The 16,785-nt window shown below is 46.9% G+C and overlaps 1 protein-coding gene across 4 annotated transcripts in view; it reads right to left on the bottom strand.

Moving 5' to 3' along the window:
* HMCN1 (hemicentin 1) overlaps positions 1–13,622 on the bottom strand; it is a 194,409-nt gene extending 180,787 nt beyond the window's left edge. For 3 of the 4 annotated variants that reach the window (XM_082766273.1, XM_082766274.1, XM_082766275.1), the window contains exon 1: positions 13,283–13,621. In XM_082766273.1, the coding sequence (XP_082622399.1) occupies positions 13,283–13,547 (265 nt within the window). In that variant the 5' untranslated portion in view covers positions 13,548–13,621. Of the gene's footprint in view, positions 1–13,282 lie in introns of all 4 variants that reach the window. The other variant, XM_082766276.1, reaches the window with a different exon arrangement.
* Between the last annotated feature and the right edge of the window lie 3,163 nt (positions 13,623–16,785).

Raw genomic sequence — 16,785 nt, forward strand, 5'->3', positions numbered from 1 at the left:
CTGCTCCAATGCTCGAGTCAGCCCCATGGAAATGCGGGTGCTGGCTTCCAAACAACAGCTGCCACATACCAGGACTGGGGGTGCCACTGGCAAGTAGCAGAGTGCTCTCGGTGCAGCCTAAGACTTCTGTCATCCTCTGGAATTTTCTCATACCAGCCACGAGGCTTCCACCACCGAGGGCCTGAGAAAAGGGAGCCAACATCTGGCCCACAGTGCAGACCTTTCTAAGGAGAAAGCACAGCTACCCGAGCTGATGGCTGCGCTACCGCTGCTCTGGGCTTCTCCCTTACGCATTATCTCTTGCCTCCAAAAGAAGGTTTGAGACTAGATAAAAATTCAAAATCATGAGAAAAAAAAATAAAATAAAATAAAACACAGCTATGAATGGCACTCCCAAAGCAACCCAGAGGTCCCACACACAGTAACAGTCAGGCTAAAGTGCCTGACGAACTCTAAGTTACTGTCTGCGTACAGAATCAAGGAGCTGTCTGTTTCTACGAACTGCCCATCCATATGCTGATGGTGCAGACTGCAGCTACCTGGAATGCAGGATAGATTCAGGTACAGGCATGAATATTGATTCAGGCTTTCCATAAAGCTCAGGTTCAGGTTTCTGCAGTGTAAAATGCCACCCAAACGATTAAGATCGTATCATTCAAGTTCAATCACTTGCTCTGCCAAAGATTCTCTTTGTAGCCTGAGGCAAACCCTTAGGGCCCCATTCAGGAAAATGCTTAAGCATATGAAAAAAATGCATCAAAATCAACAGAATATATCCAAAACCATTTGTATGTGTTTTGACACAGACTTAGCTCCTTTCTGCCCACGGTCTCCAAATCATGAAAGAAGGGGTGCTGCTCTTCTCTTGTCCTTGCTTTACCACCATAGTAAGAGCAGGATACTCTGGACAGGACTATACATGATCAAATGAAGGTCAAGACACTGTAACAGTATCAGAGTCATCTAGGTTGGAAGAGACCTCCAAGATCACCTAGTCCAACCTCTGACCTAACACTAACCAGTCTCCCACTAAACCACATCACTAAGCTTTACATCTAAACATAGAGCAGCTTAGTTACAGTAGAAGCCCAACTGTAAAGCCATTCATACCAGTGCTATGATCACATGGACCAAGACCCCAGTGGACCAGACAAGCTACATACACACTGATAAAAACCACCCAAGCATCCAATCTTAATAGCAAACCCAACAGAATAACCCCGATGAAGCTCAGATGTCTCTCACACATCCCAAGTTAAAAGGCTCTGTTGCAGAGCTCAGAGTGCACTTCTACAGAGCTAATGTACATGTAATGTCAGGAAATAAAAACAAAAACAGGAACAATTTAATTCATCCTGCTCTCCAAAGTCACATCTAGCATTTGCTAAGCTCTTCCAGAGGCATTATGGTGCTGATTAAGAGGAATGCCTTCAGGCACAACCTTTTGCGGAACTTCAGAGTTAACAATGCCTTTGAAATGTCACTGAGGCATACGGTTCTTTCTCAATGATAACATCGAAGGGCAGCCTATAATTTAAAACACCGCACTTCTAATTGACAAAATTGAATCAAGTAGGAAAAGCAGGATGAATGCAGATCCTATCTCAAGTACAATGAAACTTCAAACAGGGCTGAAAAAATAAGAAACAGCTGAGCTAATAAAAAGCAGACCCTGGGTAAATAATCTTTCAGCAAGTACATTTTACCTACATTGTTACTCTTGGAATTTGGGAAAGGAGGAGGAGACAGCAAGGGCTGAAGAGGAGGTTAGAAAGGATATTTGGGAAATATGCAGTATTTAGGAAGATAGGAAAGCTGACAACCCAAGCCAGACTCTGACCTCAGTTATACTGGTGTAAATCCAGACTAATATCATTTCCTGTAAGGGAATTACTCTGCATTTACTCCACAGTAACCGAGATCAAAACCTGCTCAATGAGACAGAGGATCAAAGTGGAAAAACTGGCTTTTATATCTAGACAATGGGACATTTCATTGCCAGTAACTAAGGGCCTGTTTTAAGGCAGCAAAGCTACAGCATAAAAGGTGAGATGCACTTGAGACACCACAAATTTTGGCTGTGGACATTTATGATGTTAGACTTCAAGTGCACAAAACCTTCCAATCTCTGAACAAGTTTTACACAAATAAGAGAGTTAACTTAAAATGCACTTAGAGCTTCATACTTTGTTTCATCTCAAATCATACCCATCACGAAACGAGACCCATACCCATGAAGTAAGCATGCAACAGACGCCTCCCTTGTGCCCTTCCCACGCCTACCCTGCAAGAATTTCTGTGCTCCCAGTTAAAACTGGGGCAGGCACCCACATCGGTGGCTATGCTGAAGCCCAAAGGGCTGGAGCGACCCACTTCAAAGCACTGCTGCTAGACAAGGGCAGAGCTGGAGGCCAAAGAGGAGAAGCCCTACTGCCGGCCCCCTTCCCTGGGAGGTTCAGCTTCCTGCAGCCACTTCACCCCACACGCCGCTACCATGCTATTCCCAGGGAGTCGCTCCTTCCATGATAAAATTGCTCATTGCTTTAAAATGGCACAGAGCCAGCATGCACTGTTCTCACCTTCGTGCACTGTGGCAGCAGAATAATACTCAAGTGTTACAGCAGCAAGGCCGCCTTCCCTTTCCACGCCTCGATGCCGGCCCTCGGGCAGCACGCCATGAGGTTGGGAGGCAGTGCTCATGCAGGCCGCAGCAGCGCCATCAGCACCTCACCCCATGCAACCTCCACCAGCCGCCTGCCTCTGCCTCCCGGGGCCAAGCAGCACTCCTGGGGTTTCAACTCCGGTGAGCATCAGCACAGCGATGCTGGAGATCTCCGAGTTAAACCACACTGCCACTGTCTCAGTGCCACACGGGCCAAGTATCACACAGAATGATTTCGAGTGATGAAATGCAGAGCCGTTTGCCCAGCCAGCCCTTGCACGCTTGCCTGAAGCCACGTGCACACCCAACCCGCTCACCTACTTACAGCCTAAGATCTAGCTGGGACACCAGTTAAAAAGTCACAGCCTCCTTGAGGGTTTAGTTACAATGCAAGTTAGTATGGGGACATCAGGGAACTCAGAGTATTCCAAGCTGATCTAAAGCACCTCATTTTTCTTGCACAACTTTCTCCTCTTTTTCTGTTCCTCAATAAAGTATAAGTGGAAAAGCTTACTAGTTCAGTGAACTATACCAAGACCTCACTAACTAAACAAAAGGCTCTGTCCTTTGGAAAACAGATTCGGACATACCATTGTGCAGCTTAAGAGAACTCAGGAAATGTTTTAGTGATATTCAGCATCCCTAGAGACACTTAACTTCAGCTCATGAAAATACACTGGTGTCCACAGCATGAAAATTACAATGGCTTCCTGCTTACACCCCCCTAGGCCATGAATGTAATTTAAACAAGATGGCAGGGATCCAGCAGTAACCTGTGGTTGCAGATTAGAGCTGCTATCCCAAGCAAACACAGGAGGCATTTGGCTAAGGCTGCAGCTACCCAAGACATTCCTTCATTTTCACTTAATTACGCAAACCCGCCCCCACTCCTGGCACTTCAGCTGGAGTTTTCCAAGCTGAAAACATGGGGTCCCATCCTGCTCTCAGCTACACCTAATTGCATACTAGTGAGGTTGCGGGAGAGCTCTACTGACTGCAATTTCTCCTCTAATTATAAAGCTGATGCTGAGGATTTGGCTCTACTGTGTATCAGGCTGCGTGAAGCTGTCTTTCAAAGCCGGCTTCATACTTTGCACTCCTGTGGCTGGAGCAACAGCAGAGGCAGGAAGCGTTACAGCTCCCATGAAAACACTGAAGTGCAGAAGTACAGAGTGAAAGCTCAGACCCTCTCCACTTCAACCCCGCAGCAGGCCCGGCATCATAAGGGGGCAGCTGTCTGCCCCAAGAGCCATCACATGCTATAAGGAATGGCTTTAAATCCTTAAGAGACCTTAATGGGAATGCATTACTGACAGTAACTTCAGCACTTTCAATTCTCTTTCATTGTGTGCGATGTATGCAGCTTATTGGCTTGGTGTCTGGGAACATGTCACATTCAAATATGCAAATATTTTACCAGTAATGTGTTGCAGACTGAACTCTGCGGTTCGGTATATTTTAGGAAGATGGCTACAACTCGCGTAGAACTGGAAAACTGCACACAGTGTCTCTGCAAAGAGGAGAGCTAAGGATGCCAAAGAAAACCAACATGGAAGAGTACATGGACAATAAGTTAACATCTCGTCAGAACCACACAGCCTGGTGACATTTGTAATACACATTACCAAAGTGCATCATAGCCCCCATCTGTGGTCGATCCCACAGATAGCATCAGTCTCAGAGTTGCCAGTTACCCCATCAGCTTGCACAGGGAGGGGCTCTGGTCAACACCCAGGGTTCAAACTGTGCTGACAACCTGTGTGAAGGGCACAGGAGGTGCACTAACGAGCCACATCCTCCAGCAACAGTTGTCCCCGCCACCCTTGGCAGAGTAGACTTGCAGGAGCCCCTACACTTGTGCTGGAGGCCCATCACTAGAGCCGAGCATCACTCCACTTTAGCTCAAAATGCCCAACCAGAAGAGGATCTTCACAGGGATGGAGTAGTGGTCCTGCTTTCAGTAGCAAAAAAATAAAAATAATTTTAAAAATGACTAATAGCCACTGAGATACTGGCAGTTCTTCAGCACCTTCCCACAGCCATACCCCACTCCAAGGGGCATGAGGGTGCCCCAGAGCTGCACCAGGGAGGATGCCACAGAGGGGTGTAACCCATTCCCCATGGGAGGTGGGCTCACCTGGGTACTCTGTGTGCTATGGCAGGGCAATTCCAGGACAGAAGAAGCCCGAGGGACAATGAGCTGGACAGCCAGCCCCAGAGCAGGAAGAAGGCAGCAAGCAGAAAGCCTCTCACTTGACTTCATTGCTCCTCAATTTGGGGCTTCAGATGAACTAACTGTTGCACCCTCTGCAGTCAGTGAAAGCAAATGAACCATGTGCACTTGGCGGCCTCGTGTTCCCTGACATAATGCAATCCCATTCAAGTGCTTCAGGAGCATGGAGTCACTGCACCTCTCCTTTGGAAAAACATGGAGAAGCTTGGCACAAATCTGCAGTCACCAAAGAACAGGTTGCACATGTTTGTCGAGAGGCAACAAGAGAAGTTCAACAATAGACCACGAGGGGATACATGTGATTTAAACTCCTCCAACCCCACTTCAAAATACAATAAGGCAAACTGACCCTATACAACGTGCAAACCTTGGGCTTCGAGTCTGACCCACAGCAACAGCCCAACGTGGACTCGCAGTAGGCAGAGCTGAAGGAGCTCACAAATCAGGTTTAAAAGCAATGCAACTGACACAGGAAAACCTAACCACTGGTTGTATTGCACAAACTCAATTATGTTCTACAACGTAATTGAGGGGTAAAGCCCATCCACCCCGCCAGTAGTAAAGAAAGCATATGAAGAACACATTTTGTTAAAGCCATCCTATTTCTTCTAACAAAACTGTTGATCATCAAGGCATGGCAAGGCAATCAAGTAACACCATCAGTCTCTTTCAACATAGAAATTGTTTTGCCATTTGCAAACTCAAAAACATATGTTCCCAATTTTTTCCTCTGCTGTATGCATCTCCTTCAAACCCAAGCTCACAGAATATGCCAGAAATCAAAGCATTGATTAGAAAATATGCACTAGCTGGCATCTGAGGGCTTTCACCATCTGAAAGGTTCCTCCTGGCATTCCTTAGGCCACATACAAAATTCATTAACTAAATAAAGAACCTGCTCCTTTTCCAGGAATCCAGCTTGTCCAGACCCTCACAGACTGAGATGAATCCGCTCTAGCAAGAATTCCAAGCAGCCTCCAACGCACACACACACACAGTGTCAAGCATGAGCCAGGACACTGCAGAAGCTCACACCTCAAGTTGACACAGCACCCTACAAGCAGCCCCGAGGCTGCTAAGGAGCAGGCACAGCAGGACAAAGACAGCCACAGCCACCACATGTGCCTCCGACCCAACAAAAATTTTCTCTGCTCACAACTGGTTCAGAGACATTCAAGCACAGCCTATCCCAGCAGGCTGGATCCAGCCCCATCGCCCCGAGCTTCTCCTCCTACAGCTATCCCAGCTCTGTGGCACCAGGCAGGACATTCAGGGGGAGCACAGGGATGTGATCCAAAGGATGGTAAAGAAGCACACAGAGCATGGAGTGCCTGAGCAGCCTCTCAGGTGTTTTCTTCTTCCTTCTCCTAGACAGCCACTGCCACAAACAGGATTGGCTTGGCCTCCATGTGAGACTTCACGTGGAAACACAAAGTGCTGCAACTCTGGAGAAATGAAGTCTAAGTGGAGGAAGGAGACGGAGCAGAAGAACAGACTGGTAAGCCGGATGGCTATGAAATCAGCTCTTGTACTGTCATTCCCTGTTACAAGTGCCTTCCTCAGCTGCCTCAGGCAGGCAGAGAAGACTGCTTCAACAGACGTTCCTTCCACCCTGCCTTTTAAAAGAATTGTACCATAGCTGCTGCCTGGGTCATTCATAGGATCACAAAACAGTTTGGATTGGAAGGGACCTTAAGGATCACCTGGTTCCAACCTCTGTGCCATGAGGGTTGCCCACTACATCAGGCTGCCCAGGGCCCCATCGAGCCTGGCCTCAAACACCTCCAGGGATGGGGGCATCCATGGCTTCTGTGGGTAGCCTGTGACAGTGCCTCACTGCTCTCTGAGTGAAGAATTTCCTCCTAACATCTCATCTAAATCTCCCCTCTCTTAGTTTAAAGCCATTCCCCCTTGCCCTATCGCTTCAGCTCAGGACAGGGTGAAACACTGTGCCAGCCACTTGTTACATGGGGCAAGTCTTTGCTGTTCTTTACCTATACCATCTCAACTGCTCTCTGGCCTGGGTCTGCGCTGTGTAACGCCTACCTCAAGATCAACCAGTTAAGGGTGAGGAATCACAGGACAGCCGCCTCAAGCAGGAAGGCATGGGTAAGTCTCTGTGCAAACAGCAGCAGCATAAATGTTGACCATAGCTTCACAGGGTCACTCAACAGACATGTGCTGCTCCCTATCTTTGTGTTTTGTGATGCATGCCTACACATCTACACTGATGTTAGCAAGGACAGCAACAAGTGGCTTCTGAACAGGCTCTGCCTGCTGTGAGCGACGGCAGCCACACATCAACTTCCTGCTCTGCCCAACTCACAGGACCCTACAGAAGAGCCCTTCTTTCGCCGTTGGCTGCTCTTTGGCAAGCATCGGAGTTGTATGCAACACAAAGAAAAGCCCACTAGAGCTGGAAGTGAGTAAGTCTTCAAGCGCACGCAGGGACAGTAGCGAGGGTAAAGATTTTAAGACAAACAATAAAAAGCTTTCACAACAAAAATTACTGTATTCAGGAGTGAATTTTAAAACCTACACAGTTACCTGGTTGCACACAGAACGGTTGATCTGTAATGGCACTTATAGGGATGTCTGCGTGAGAAACAGGAACATATGAGGTATTTGTCTGGAGTAAGCATCCTGTACATAAATTCAGGGAGCTACAGAGAACAGGCACGCACTACTAAACAGCAAGGCTCATTTGCACAACTACATCAGTCATAATTATTGGGACATTGTAACATTGGGATGCGTTACTAATGAGCTACAGAGCTTTTCACTTATTGCCACCACTTGGAGCCAGGGATAGCAAAGCAAAACAGAACAAGTAACTTCTGTGCAAGTTCAGTATGCAACAATGTCAGATGCAACATGAAAAATAATTCATAATGCAATGCAAAAGAGAATGAAATCCTTTATATCTTTCAGCAAAAATAGAGATAAAAATCCCTTCCCTTCAAAAAAAAAAAAAAAAAAAAAAAGATTCAAGAATTGAGGGTAAAACTTGCTGATGTGCATACACAGACTTTAGGTGGTAGAAAAACAGAATTTAAAGTGATGTTCTCTCATCGGTCTTTGGATGATGGCACCATATTTCAGCTGTCTCAGATTCAGGAGCTTCTGGCGCTGGCAATCTACATAATTAGCTACTTCTAGAGGGACCCGGATAAATCCCTCCAGAAGATGAAGAAAACATCCATACAATTACATACAAATGATTTTATAGATACCACAGCAACTCCATCAAGGACAACAATCAGGTTTCAATGGGAGAAGGTTTTCTACAACTGATTTCTATACATTTGGGCTTTGCTTAAAAATGTTAACAGCCACCCATCAACCCCAAGGTTGACACAAGGGGGAGGAGAGCACCCAAGGGCAAGGCTAGGCAGCAAGTGAGACTCTCAGAAGCTTGCTGCAGGAGGCCAACGGGGCTGGAGGATGCTGCTTGCCCCAAGACGTGGAGCTACGCTGTGCTGGCTGAGGCCAGACAGATCACAGGGAAGGCACAGGAACAGCTCCAGCTGGGCAGGGGCAGAGGCTACGGCCAGAGCAGTTTGCTCTCCATCACTCACACACATCTTCCTCAGGGCAGAAGGGAAGCCATGAAGGAAAGCCTGTGCTCCTCTGTTTTTACCCACAGCCTCTCATCTCCCTCTGTTGCCCATCTGATCTAACTCCTATAATTTTTGTATCACAAAGTATGAAATATTTTAATACCTCTAATGGCCTGGTTTTAATGTCTTCTTTTTCTCCTCTAGGGGGAAAAAAAATATTTCTTCCTCTTTGTAATTTCTAAAAAAACACCAAATGTACAAAAACCAAAGCTCTCGGGACCTTCCTATGGCCTTCTGAACTTCTCCCAAGTTAGGATGTAGTCCAGCAACTTAACCTTTTTTACAGCCATGGCACTGAAAGTCTGCTAAATAGAGGAGACTACAGGTTATGAAGTTAAACACAGTTATGAGCCCTTATTCCATTTTATTCAGAGCTCTGCTCTCAGAAAAGCAAAGCGGGACCAAGGAAAAAAAAAAACAAAAGTTTTACTTCTAGCTTTCCTGTACATTCGTTTTGTCGCCCTAAGTGGATAACTTCAGTTCAACACTCTGTTCTGATCTGAACAAAGCAGCATGTTTTCCTGTTTGTCACATAGGCAATACATTGCCTGTCCCATTTGTAAGAAGGGACAAGAGATGCTCATGTCAGACATCCGTAGACATTAGGAGTATTAAATGGCATTAACACCACCCTGTGCACTTAGAAGCTCAGAGCCTACATAACCACATAGCTACACTACTGTGAGAACAGTTAAATTCCCTGAGAGGAAGTTGTGGGGAGCTGGGGGTCAGCCTCTTCTCACAGACAGCTGTAGAACGAGAGGGAAGGGCCTCAAGCTGTGCTAGGGGAGGTTTAGGTTGGAAATTAAGAGAAATTTCTTCTCAGAAAGAGTAGTCAGGCATTGAATGGGTTGCCCAGGGAGCTGTGGGAGTCACTGTCCCTGGAGGTGTTCAAGGCAAGGTTGGATGTGGTGTTTAGGGACATGGTTTTGTGGGTGACATTTGTAGTAGGGTGATGGTTGGACCAGATGTTCTTGAACGTCTTTTCCAACCTTAAAGGTTCTGTGATTGTGTTAAATATTGCTGTGTGCGTACTCCTATGCACAAGCTCAGGCACAACAAACTCTGGCAGCTCAGGCCAGGTCTCCAAAAACCTTATATTCAGAATGCAACTTAAACAAGACCTTTCTTCAAGATCACAGGGACGAGTGAAGAGTCAGTTGTCCTCTATATTTGTTCCATGGGAAAAAAAAAAAAAAAAAGTATTTAAATTCTGGCTAACCCATTAGAACAACATTTATAGGAGTGGGTTACCTCAAAACTTAATGATATCACTTAACATTACATATATAAAAAAAAATGTGTAAAGCAACCCTATTCTCTTCATTATACTTGTAATTAAACTGCTGGAGTTTGGTCTTTAAAATAGTCATTCACTCTAGAAGAATGCTTGATTGAATCATACAGAGTCAAAGTTATTACTGGGATAACTCCATTAGCTTTACAGAAAAATGCTAGGGATGAATGTGTCCTCTTGGGCTTATTTTCCGTTCCAAAATTCCTTAATGGCATAAAGAAAAAACAGAAAAGCTGGCCACAGATGTTAAATGGAGATGTTCCGAGCCCAGTTCTGTTTCCACAGGATACAATAGGAGTGAGTTAGTAGGAGATCAGGACCCACAACACGCAACTACAAAAGCATTCAGTTATCTTAAGCCTTAGCTCCAATACAGTATTTTCCTGTGCCAACTCTCCTTGATTTGGGAGATATTTTTTCATTTTTTTCCCCACTGAATACAAGTCTGGCAAGAGATTTCTTTGTCAAGAGCCCTTTTCACTACCTACAAAACTTCCATGACAGTGTTCAGGCATTGAAAAACCACAACAGAAAAATTCCTGTGATCTGCTGGCATATTCTGACACACTCAAGACAAAACCAAAACCAAAAGACTTTTCCAAAATAGGGATCTCAGCATACCCACAGATGGCTCAGTGGCATCAGCACGTGAAACCCATTACAAGTCTTTTCTGTAGGCCATAATTCTGCACTGTGCCAAAAACCTCAGGTTCAATTCAACAAAATAAACTTGTCAATCATTACTGCTTTACCAAAACACCGCAGTGCTAGCAAAGTACCACAGCGGTGGTCATGACACTACATTTAAATCTACCACCAAAGGCCACCACAATGCATTGGCACATCACTATGCAGCATCAATACGCAGCATTTTAGTAACAACACATTTGAAAATCCTGCTATATCCTACTGCATAACTCAAATTATTTGTAATCCGGATGTACCTTGTGCAATGTCAAATACTCTTTCAGGACAGATTAATGCATGGTTTTGATCAATACTCTTCTCTTTTCACCAGAAATCTGTCCATCCTGAGGCTGGTCTGAAAGCACTTGAGCTGTGCCACCAGCAACCAAGCAGTGCCACAGAGCGACTGCCCCTGGCCCTGAACAGGGAATGGGGTGTAACATCAGTGATGAGACTAAAGGAGTTACATTTGTAATTACCCATCAACAAACAGCGTGTCTGGATCAGGACAGCCTTGTACAAACCAGAAGCTCCATGAAGCTCAGGTTCAGCTGCATGTTGTGCTCCTCCTAGCGTCCCATTCACCTCTGGGCCACGCTACCTCACAGAAACATCAAGAAAGCTTGTCTGCGGGACAGCTGTGTACAAAGGTTTTTTCTGAAGAAGCAAAAAGAAATCACCCAATTGTGCAAATAAGCTGACAACCTGGGGGGGAAAAAAAGAAATCTCATGCTCATCAGTTTAGTTGAGCTGCCATCAGACAGAACAACACTAGGTAAGTGAATTGGACACTGACATACAAGCCAAGCAACTTCAGTTTTAAATTTTTATTTTATATTTTTTAATTAATTTACTTCCTTTAGGTTCATAGAAGGTGGTAACGTTCACAACACTATTTCCTTCCTTTTTGTTTGAAGAATCTAGATTTGGTCATCAGTAGATGTAAAATACCAGATTATCAGCAGCTACGTCCATAAAGTTCAAAACACCAGCCCATGCTGTGTCCTACTAACTCTAAGAAAGACATACAGAAATAATTTTCAGAAGTCAAAAGTCAAGTTTAAACTTAAGCACCTTTCAAACCACGTTAAGACCTAACAAGCCACCCGAGACAGTGAGAAGCATGGCCCCCTGGCTGCATGAGGAAGCTGGACTTCCCTAACAGGAGACACCAACGTAGATCGCTGACAAGAACTGTCTCTCTTTGCTCAGCTCCCCGTGGACCAAAGTTTCAGCTACTCTGCTGGATGCAATCTGCTGAGGAAAAGGATCTCCTGGGGAGTGAGAGCAAACAGGGCAGGAGAAAAAGGAGCCTGCGAGGGGTAGAGATGTGAAGCAAGGAGAGCAAGTGGCAGCAAGGGATGCAGGGAGCAAGGTCGTGGTGGCACAGGAAAGCGTGGTTACAGGGCTCTGGCTGTAACAGACACAAAGACCCAGAGAGCCAGTGGAAGCAAGGGGGTCAGGGAAGAAAGGAATAAAATGAAGAAACTGCCAAAGGGAACAGCAAACAAGGAAACAAGCACGTGTGGGATGAGCGGGAAAAAAAAAAAAAAAAAAAAAAAAAGCAGTGACTGAAACAAGGGATTTGAAGCTGATCTGTGATGAAAGCTAAGCACTGGAAGTATCAGTGACACCATGGCTGCAAGTTTTTTTCTACACAAACGCACAGGAGTTGCGAAGAAAGGACCAGGCAAACAGACCCACAAACTAAAATCACATCACACAAGGCCATCTTCTGGCTCTCCGGGTTGGTGCAGATATCCAAGCCCTCTGAAAAAGTGGATTAGCAACCCTCATAACGAACCACTTCAGTGAGCAGAAAGGGACAATGTAAAGAGTGAATATAAAGTGATAAAATGTAAAAGTAAAGATATAAAATCATGGGAAGAAAAAACAAAACCACCCCAACCACCATGGTGGTCTTCTGCCCCATCCCAGGGAGAAAGAGCTCCAGGGAGAACTGCTAGCGTGGCTTTGCAGCGGGGCAGAAATAAGCTCTGGGTGCGACTGCCGCAAATCCTCTCCCCTCTTGCTCGCATCTGTGGTATGGCATGCTTTACGTTCTGCACAGGTTTGTCTCATAAAAGAACAAAAACACAGAAGTAGAAGAAAAAGATGTGACATCAAAGGTGAAAATAGTAAGATATGTAAACAGATGTTTTTCTGATACAACAAAGACAGGCTCTTCTTTAAAGGAGAGAGAACCTATGCAAGCTCATGGCTAACAAAACAGAAAAAAATTCAAGTTTTTCCCTAGTTTTCTAAGCAATTCGATTAAGATATTGGTAACAATGGCAAGCAAATGCTTTGCAGGCAGAAGTGCTCATGGCTGGGGAGAAACAGGAGGGGCACCCGGTTTTGTTCGAGGACATTCCTGAAAAAAACGAACTCTAAAGCACCGACCTCGGGAATACCCTGCAGAGTCCCATGGAAACTAGCACCAGAACGGCTACTTTCAGGGGCCCTTACGCCCCATCCTCCTCCGATTTCTTTTCCTAAGAAAAAGCGGGCGTTTGCGGCGCCGGGTAGCGCAGGCATCACCGGGCTGGGGCATCCTGCTCTGGTTTCAGGGCTGTGGCAAGGAGGGAGGCAGACGGCCGGGGAGAAGCAGAGCAACGGGAACCAGCGACGGTGGGGGGACAAAGGTGGGCCCGCGGGCGCCAGGCGAGGGGCAGGGAGCGGGTAAGGAGGAGCCCCCCGGCGGCCGCCCCGCTGCCGACTCCCCGCTCCCCGCTCCGGGGTGCCGCATCCCTCCCTCAGCGGGGCCCGGGGCGAGCCCTCACCTGGGTCGTGGAAGGGCACCAGGGCGAAGTTGTACAGCGGCCTCTTGGGTCGCTTCAGCGACGTCTCCAGGATCTTCGACGCCCCTTCGATGACTTGCACCAAGTCGTCGTACATGGAGCCGGTGACATCGAACACGAAGGTCAGGGTGGAGGCTCCCTCGGGAACCGCCTCGGCGCCCGGCTCGGGCTTAGCACGGGGGCAGAGGGCGAGCAGTAGCAGCAGGAGGGAGCCCGGCCCCGCCGCCCGCGCCCCGCCGAGAGCCATGTTCGGCCGGCCGCCCGGCTCCCCTCAGCGCGGAGCGCAGGAAACGCCGCAGCTTTTGTCTGCGCGCCGCCGCAGCCCCGCTCCGCCTTTCTTATCGGGCAGGGCCGGGGCCGGGGCCGGGGCTGGGGCCGGGACCGGGGCAGCGCCGCCCCGAGGGAGAAGGCAGAGCCCCGGCCATGCCGCGGGCTGCGGGAGCTGCCGCGCCGCAGGGAGCCCCGGCTGCGGCGCCGCCCGGCCCCGCCTCCTTCAGCCCAGGGCCCCCGCGCGGGGCGACCGCTGGCGGCCGAGGCTGAGGGGCAGGGGCCGCGCCGGCACCTGCCGGGGAGGGGAGCGGAGCCCCGGGGCGCCAAGAACCCGGGCCGCTCCTCCTGCGCCGCCGCCGCTCGCCTCCACAAGCGCTACCTGAAAGGTGCGGGCCGAAGCCCCGGTCCCTCCCGGACCGAGTCTGCCCCTGCTCCTGCGAGGTGGTGCTGAGGGAGGGCGGAGAAGCTGCAGACACCGCTGGAGCAGGCAGCGAGGGAAAGCAAGCAAGCGGGCGGCGCGGTGCTTCCCGCCTGCCCTGCAGCCCGCAGGTAGCATGCTTGATTTAAGGCCAGGTTTTTCAGAGATACTTCGCTGCGTCCCAGCAGGCACATAAATACCTCCTGAAAATCTGACCCTAAGTGCCTGGAATACCTCCTGAAAATCTGATCTAACCTAGTGCTGCCTGAAAGTGGAGCGGGGCTGAGGTGAGGTGGCCACAGCCCCACTCAGTGCTGGGGTCCCGGCCTTACCGCCCACCGGTGGAGGCCACCGCGCTCCCAGGTGAGCAGCATCACCTGGTTGTAGTTGCAAAGCAGGAGGAAAATCGCATCCTTAGTTTTTGGTGGGATGAGACAAGCAGGTTCTTGTCAGCTGTGTTTGATGCGGCTGGGGAGGTTGGGCGATGCAGCAGAACCTGCCTCATTAGCAGAATCTGCCTCTACGCATCTTGAAATTGGTGCTACAACTGTGTGCTCAAACCATTATATTGTGACTGGAAAATTAATCACGTCGAAACATTGCTTATCCTAATCAAGTTATAAGCCTGGAATTGAATTATAAAAAACAGATGTTTACATTCTTTCTCCCCTTCGGCACTGATGTCATGAGAAGGAAGCACATAACCAGAGCTGTGCAACACATTCACCATAAAACCCCAAACCATGGAAAACTTGCCTCATCTGTAACTTTCCTACCAGAAAACTCAGACCAGGTTTGTCAAAATATTCACAAATCTTGTAAGTAGAGACAGGTTCAAGCCATAAAGTAGGAATATGTATTTTGAACACCCTGGAGACTGGAAGCACTTGGATTTAAAGATTTTGTTTAGTCCTTTGTGAAGATGGATTCCTGTTACATTTTTTCTGACAAAGAAAGCTCTCGTGTTCTTTCTGTCTTAAATTATTTCTCATTTAAATGTAAACAAGCTAGAACAAACCAAGGCAGTGTCCCTGTGAAAAAATCAACTCTTTGACACATTGTGTCGCTTCTCAAAACAACGTCATTTAATGCAGGTTTTAAGGTACAACATAAACAATAATAAATCTTTCTTTGCAACAGTGGGAACTGATATTTGTTTTGGTTGCCTAACACTTTCCACTATAAAATATTCTTGTAGCTTGGAAGCTCTAACACTATTATTCACAGCAGACCTTTGAAATTTGCAGGAAGAAAGCCCTGTAGCAAGAGAATTTTTTTTTTCCTTCTCCAACGAAATTATTTTCATAGTTTGCCAAAGAATCGTCTATCAATAAAAATCACCATGCTCCTCTGTAGAGCTGCGACCGCATGCCAGAGCCACAGCTGAGCGGGGGCCAGGCCTGTGTCCCTGGCACAGCGAGACCCTGCTGCAGCCTGACTCTGTTGAGCGTGATTGCCCTGTTCCTCCCCCTGCACTTACATCACTCTGAGTGTGAGTAAAGCATTACCCACCTGGACTGATAGGTGGCTATATAATTGCCATGAGTGGCTGTAAATTGTTAGGAGAAGTGGAATAATGAGTTAAGCGATTTAACTCCTTTCTTCCTAGCTTGTCTCAAATATAAAAAGTATAAAATTTGTACACTGTGGGGAAAATATACTAGTTCAGAAGACTGGGAAGGAAATAAAGTACATTTCAGCCTTTGGGCCTTTGTCTTAATCTGCTCCATTTTGTAATATGCAGCTAAAATATGTTACTGTCTAATGGCTGCTAACAAAGACAGAGTTGCTGGTTTCAATCCAGTTCACAGTAAACAACCGTCCACTTCAAAACTGAAGTTTCCATCTGAAGGAGAACATCAGAATGATTGTTTTTAAAGCTGGTACTACTCTCTAATTACAGAGGAAACTGCTGATACCAAAACAGATTCTCCTCCTTGGATCCCATGGACCACTCTCAGCAGGCTGCGCGTATGGAGCTCTTTCTCACGACACCTCTTTGCTGGTCAGCAGACTCTGCACGTATACCAGATACTCTGAGCTGTTTTGTCACAGACATTTGACAAAAGTTCCTCTGTATCTCCACGCACATTAAAAAGTTTTACTCCCACTCCTCCTCCAAGTCATCATGCTCCCCCACCCCATTTTTTTAATTTTATTTTTGCTTTGTTTGAACTTCATTAATTGTTGTGGAAAAGGAGGGAATCTTTGCTGTTTATTTTGGGTATGTTGCTTTGGCTATGTAATTAGTATACTTATTGTATAGCAAGAACTCTCCAGTTCCAGTTAATAGACAGTGTTTTCTCAGCCAATCTTGAGTCCTGTCTTTGTATTTTATGTATATTCACACTCCAGTCATGCACACGAGAGGTGTAACTTTGTATTTGTCAAAGACATTCACTACTCCAAAACTGAAAACAATGTTTTAGGTCTCAAATTCTGAGATTTGAAGTATCCTACAGGCAGAACTTATGCTTCATTTGGGAGGGACAAGGTTAAGGTGCCATCCTAGAAGAGGAAAAGGAGTTAGCTGGTATGCCAAAGAGCCTGAAACCCAATAAGGCTGCTGCTAACAGCTCTGCAACAAAAGATAAACAAGGAGCAGAAAACAGGAAGGACAGACAGGTGAACCTGTGGGTATATGTGGCAAAATCTTCACATTTATATACAAAGAACCTAGCACTGCTTTTGGGGGGAGACTTTATCATGTGAATGCAATTACAGGATCAGGGTTCTAACTCAGAAGTGACTAAATAAACACTGCCCCCTTCCAGCTAGTGACTTCTATTTTGTAAGC

The sequence above is a fragment of the Aythya marila genome, assembly GCF_965140915.1.
Source record: "Aythya marila genome assembly, chromosome: 8".
In the NCBI taxonomy this organism is placed as follows: Eukaryota; Metazoa; Chordata; class Aves; order Anseriformes; family Anatidae; genus Aythya; species Aythya marila.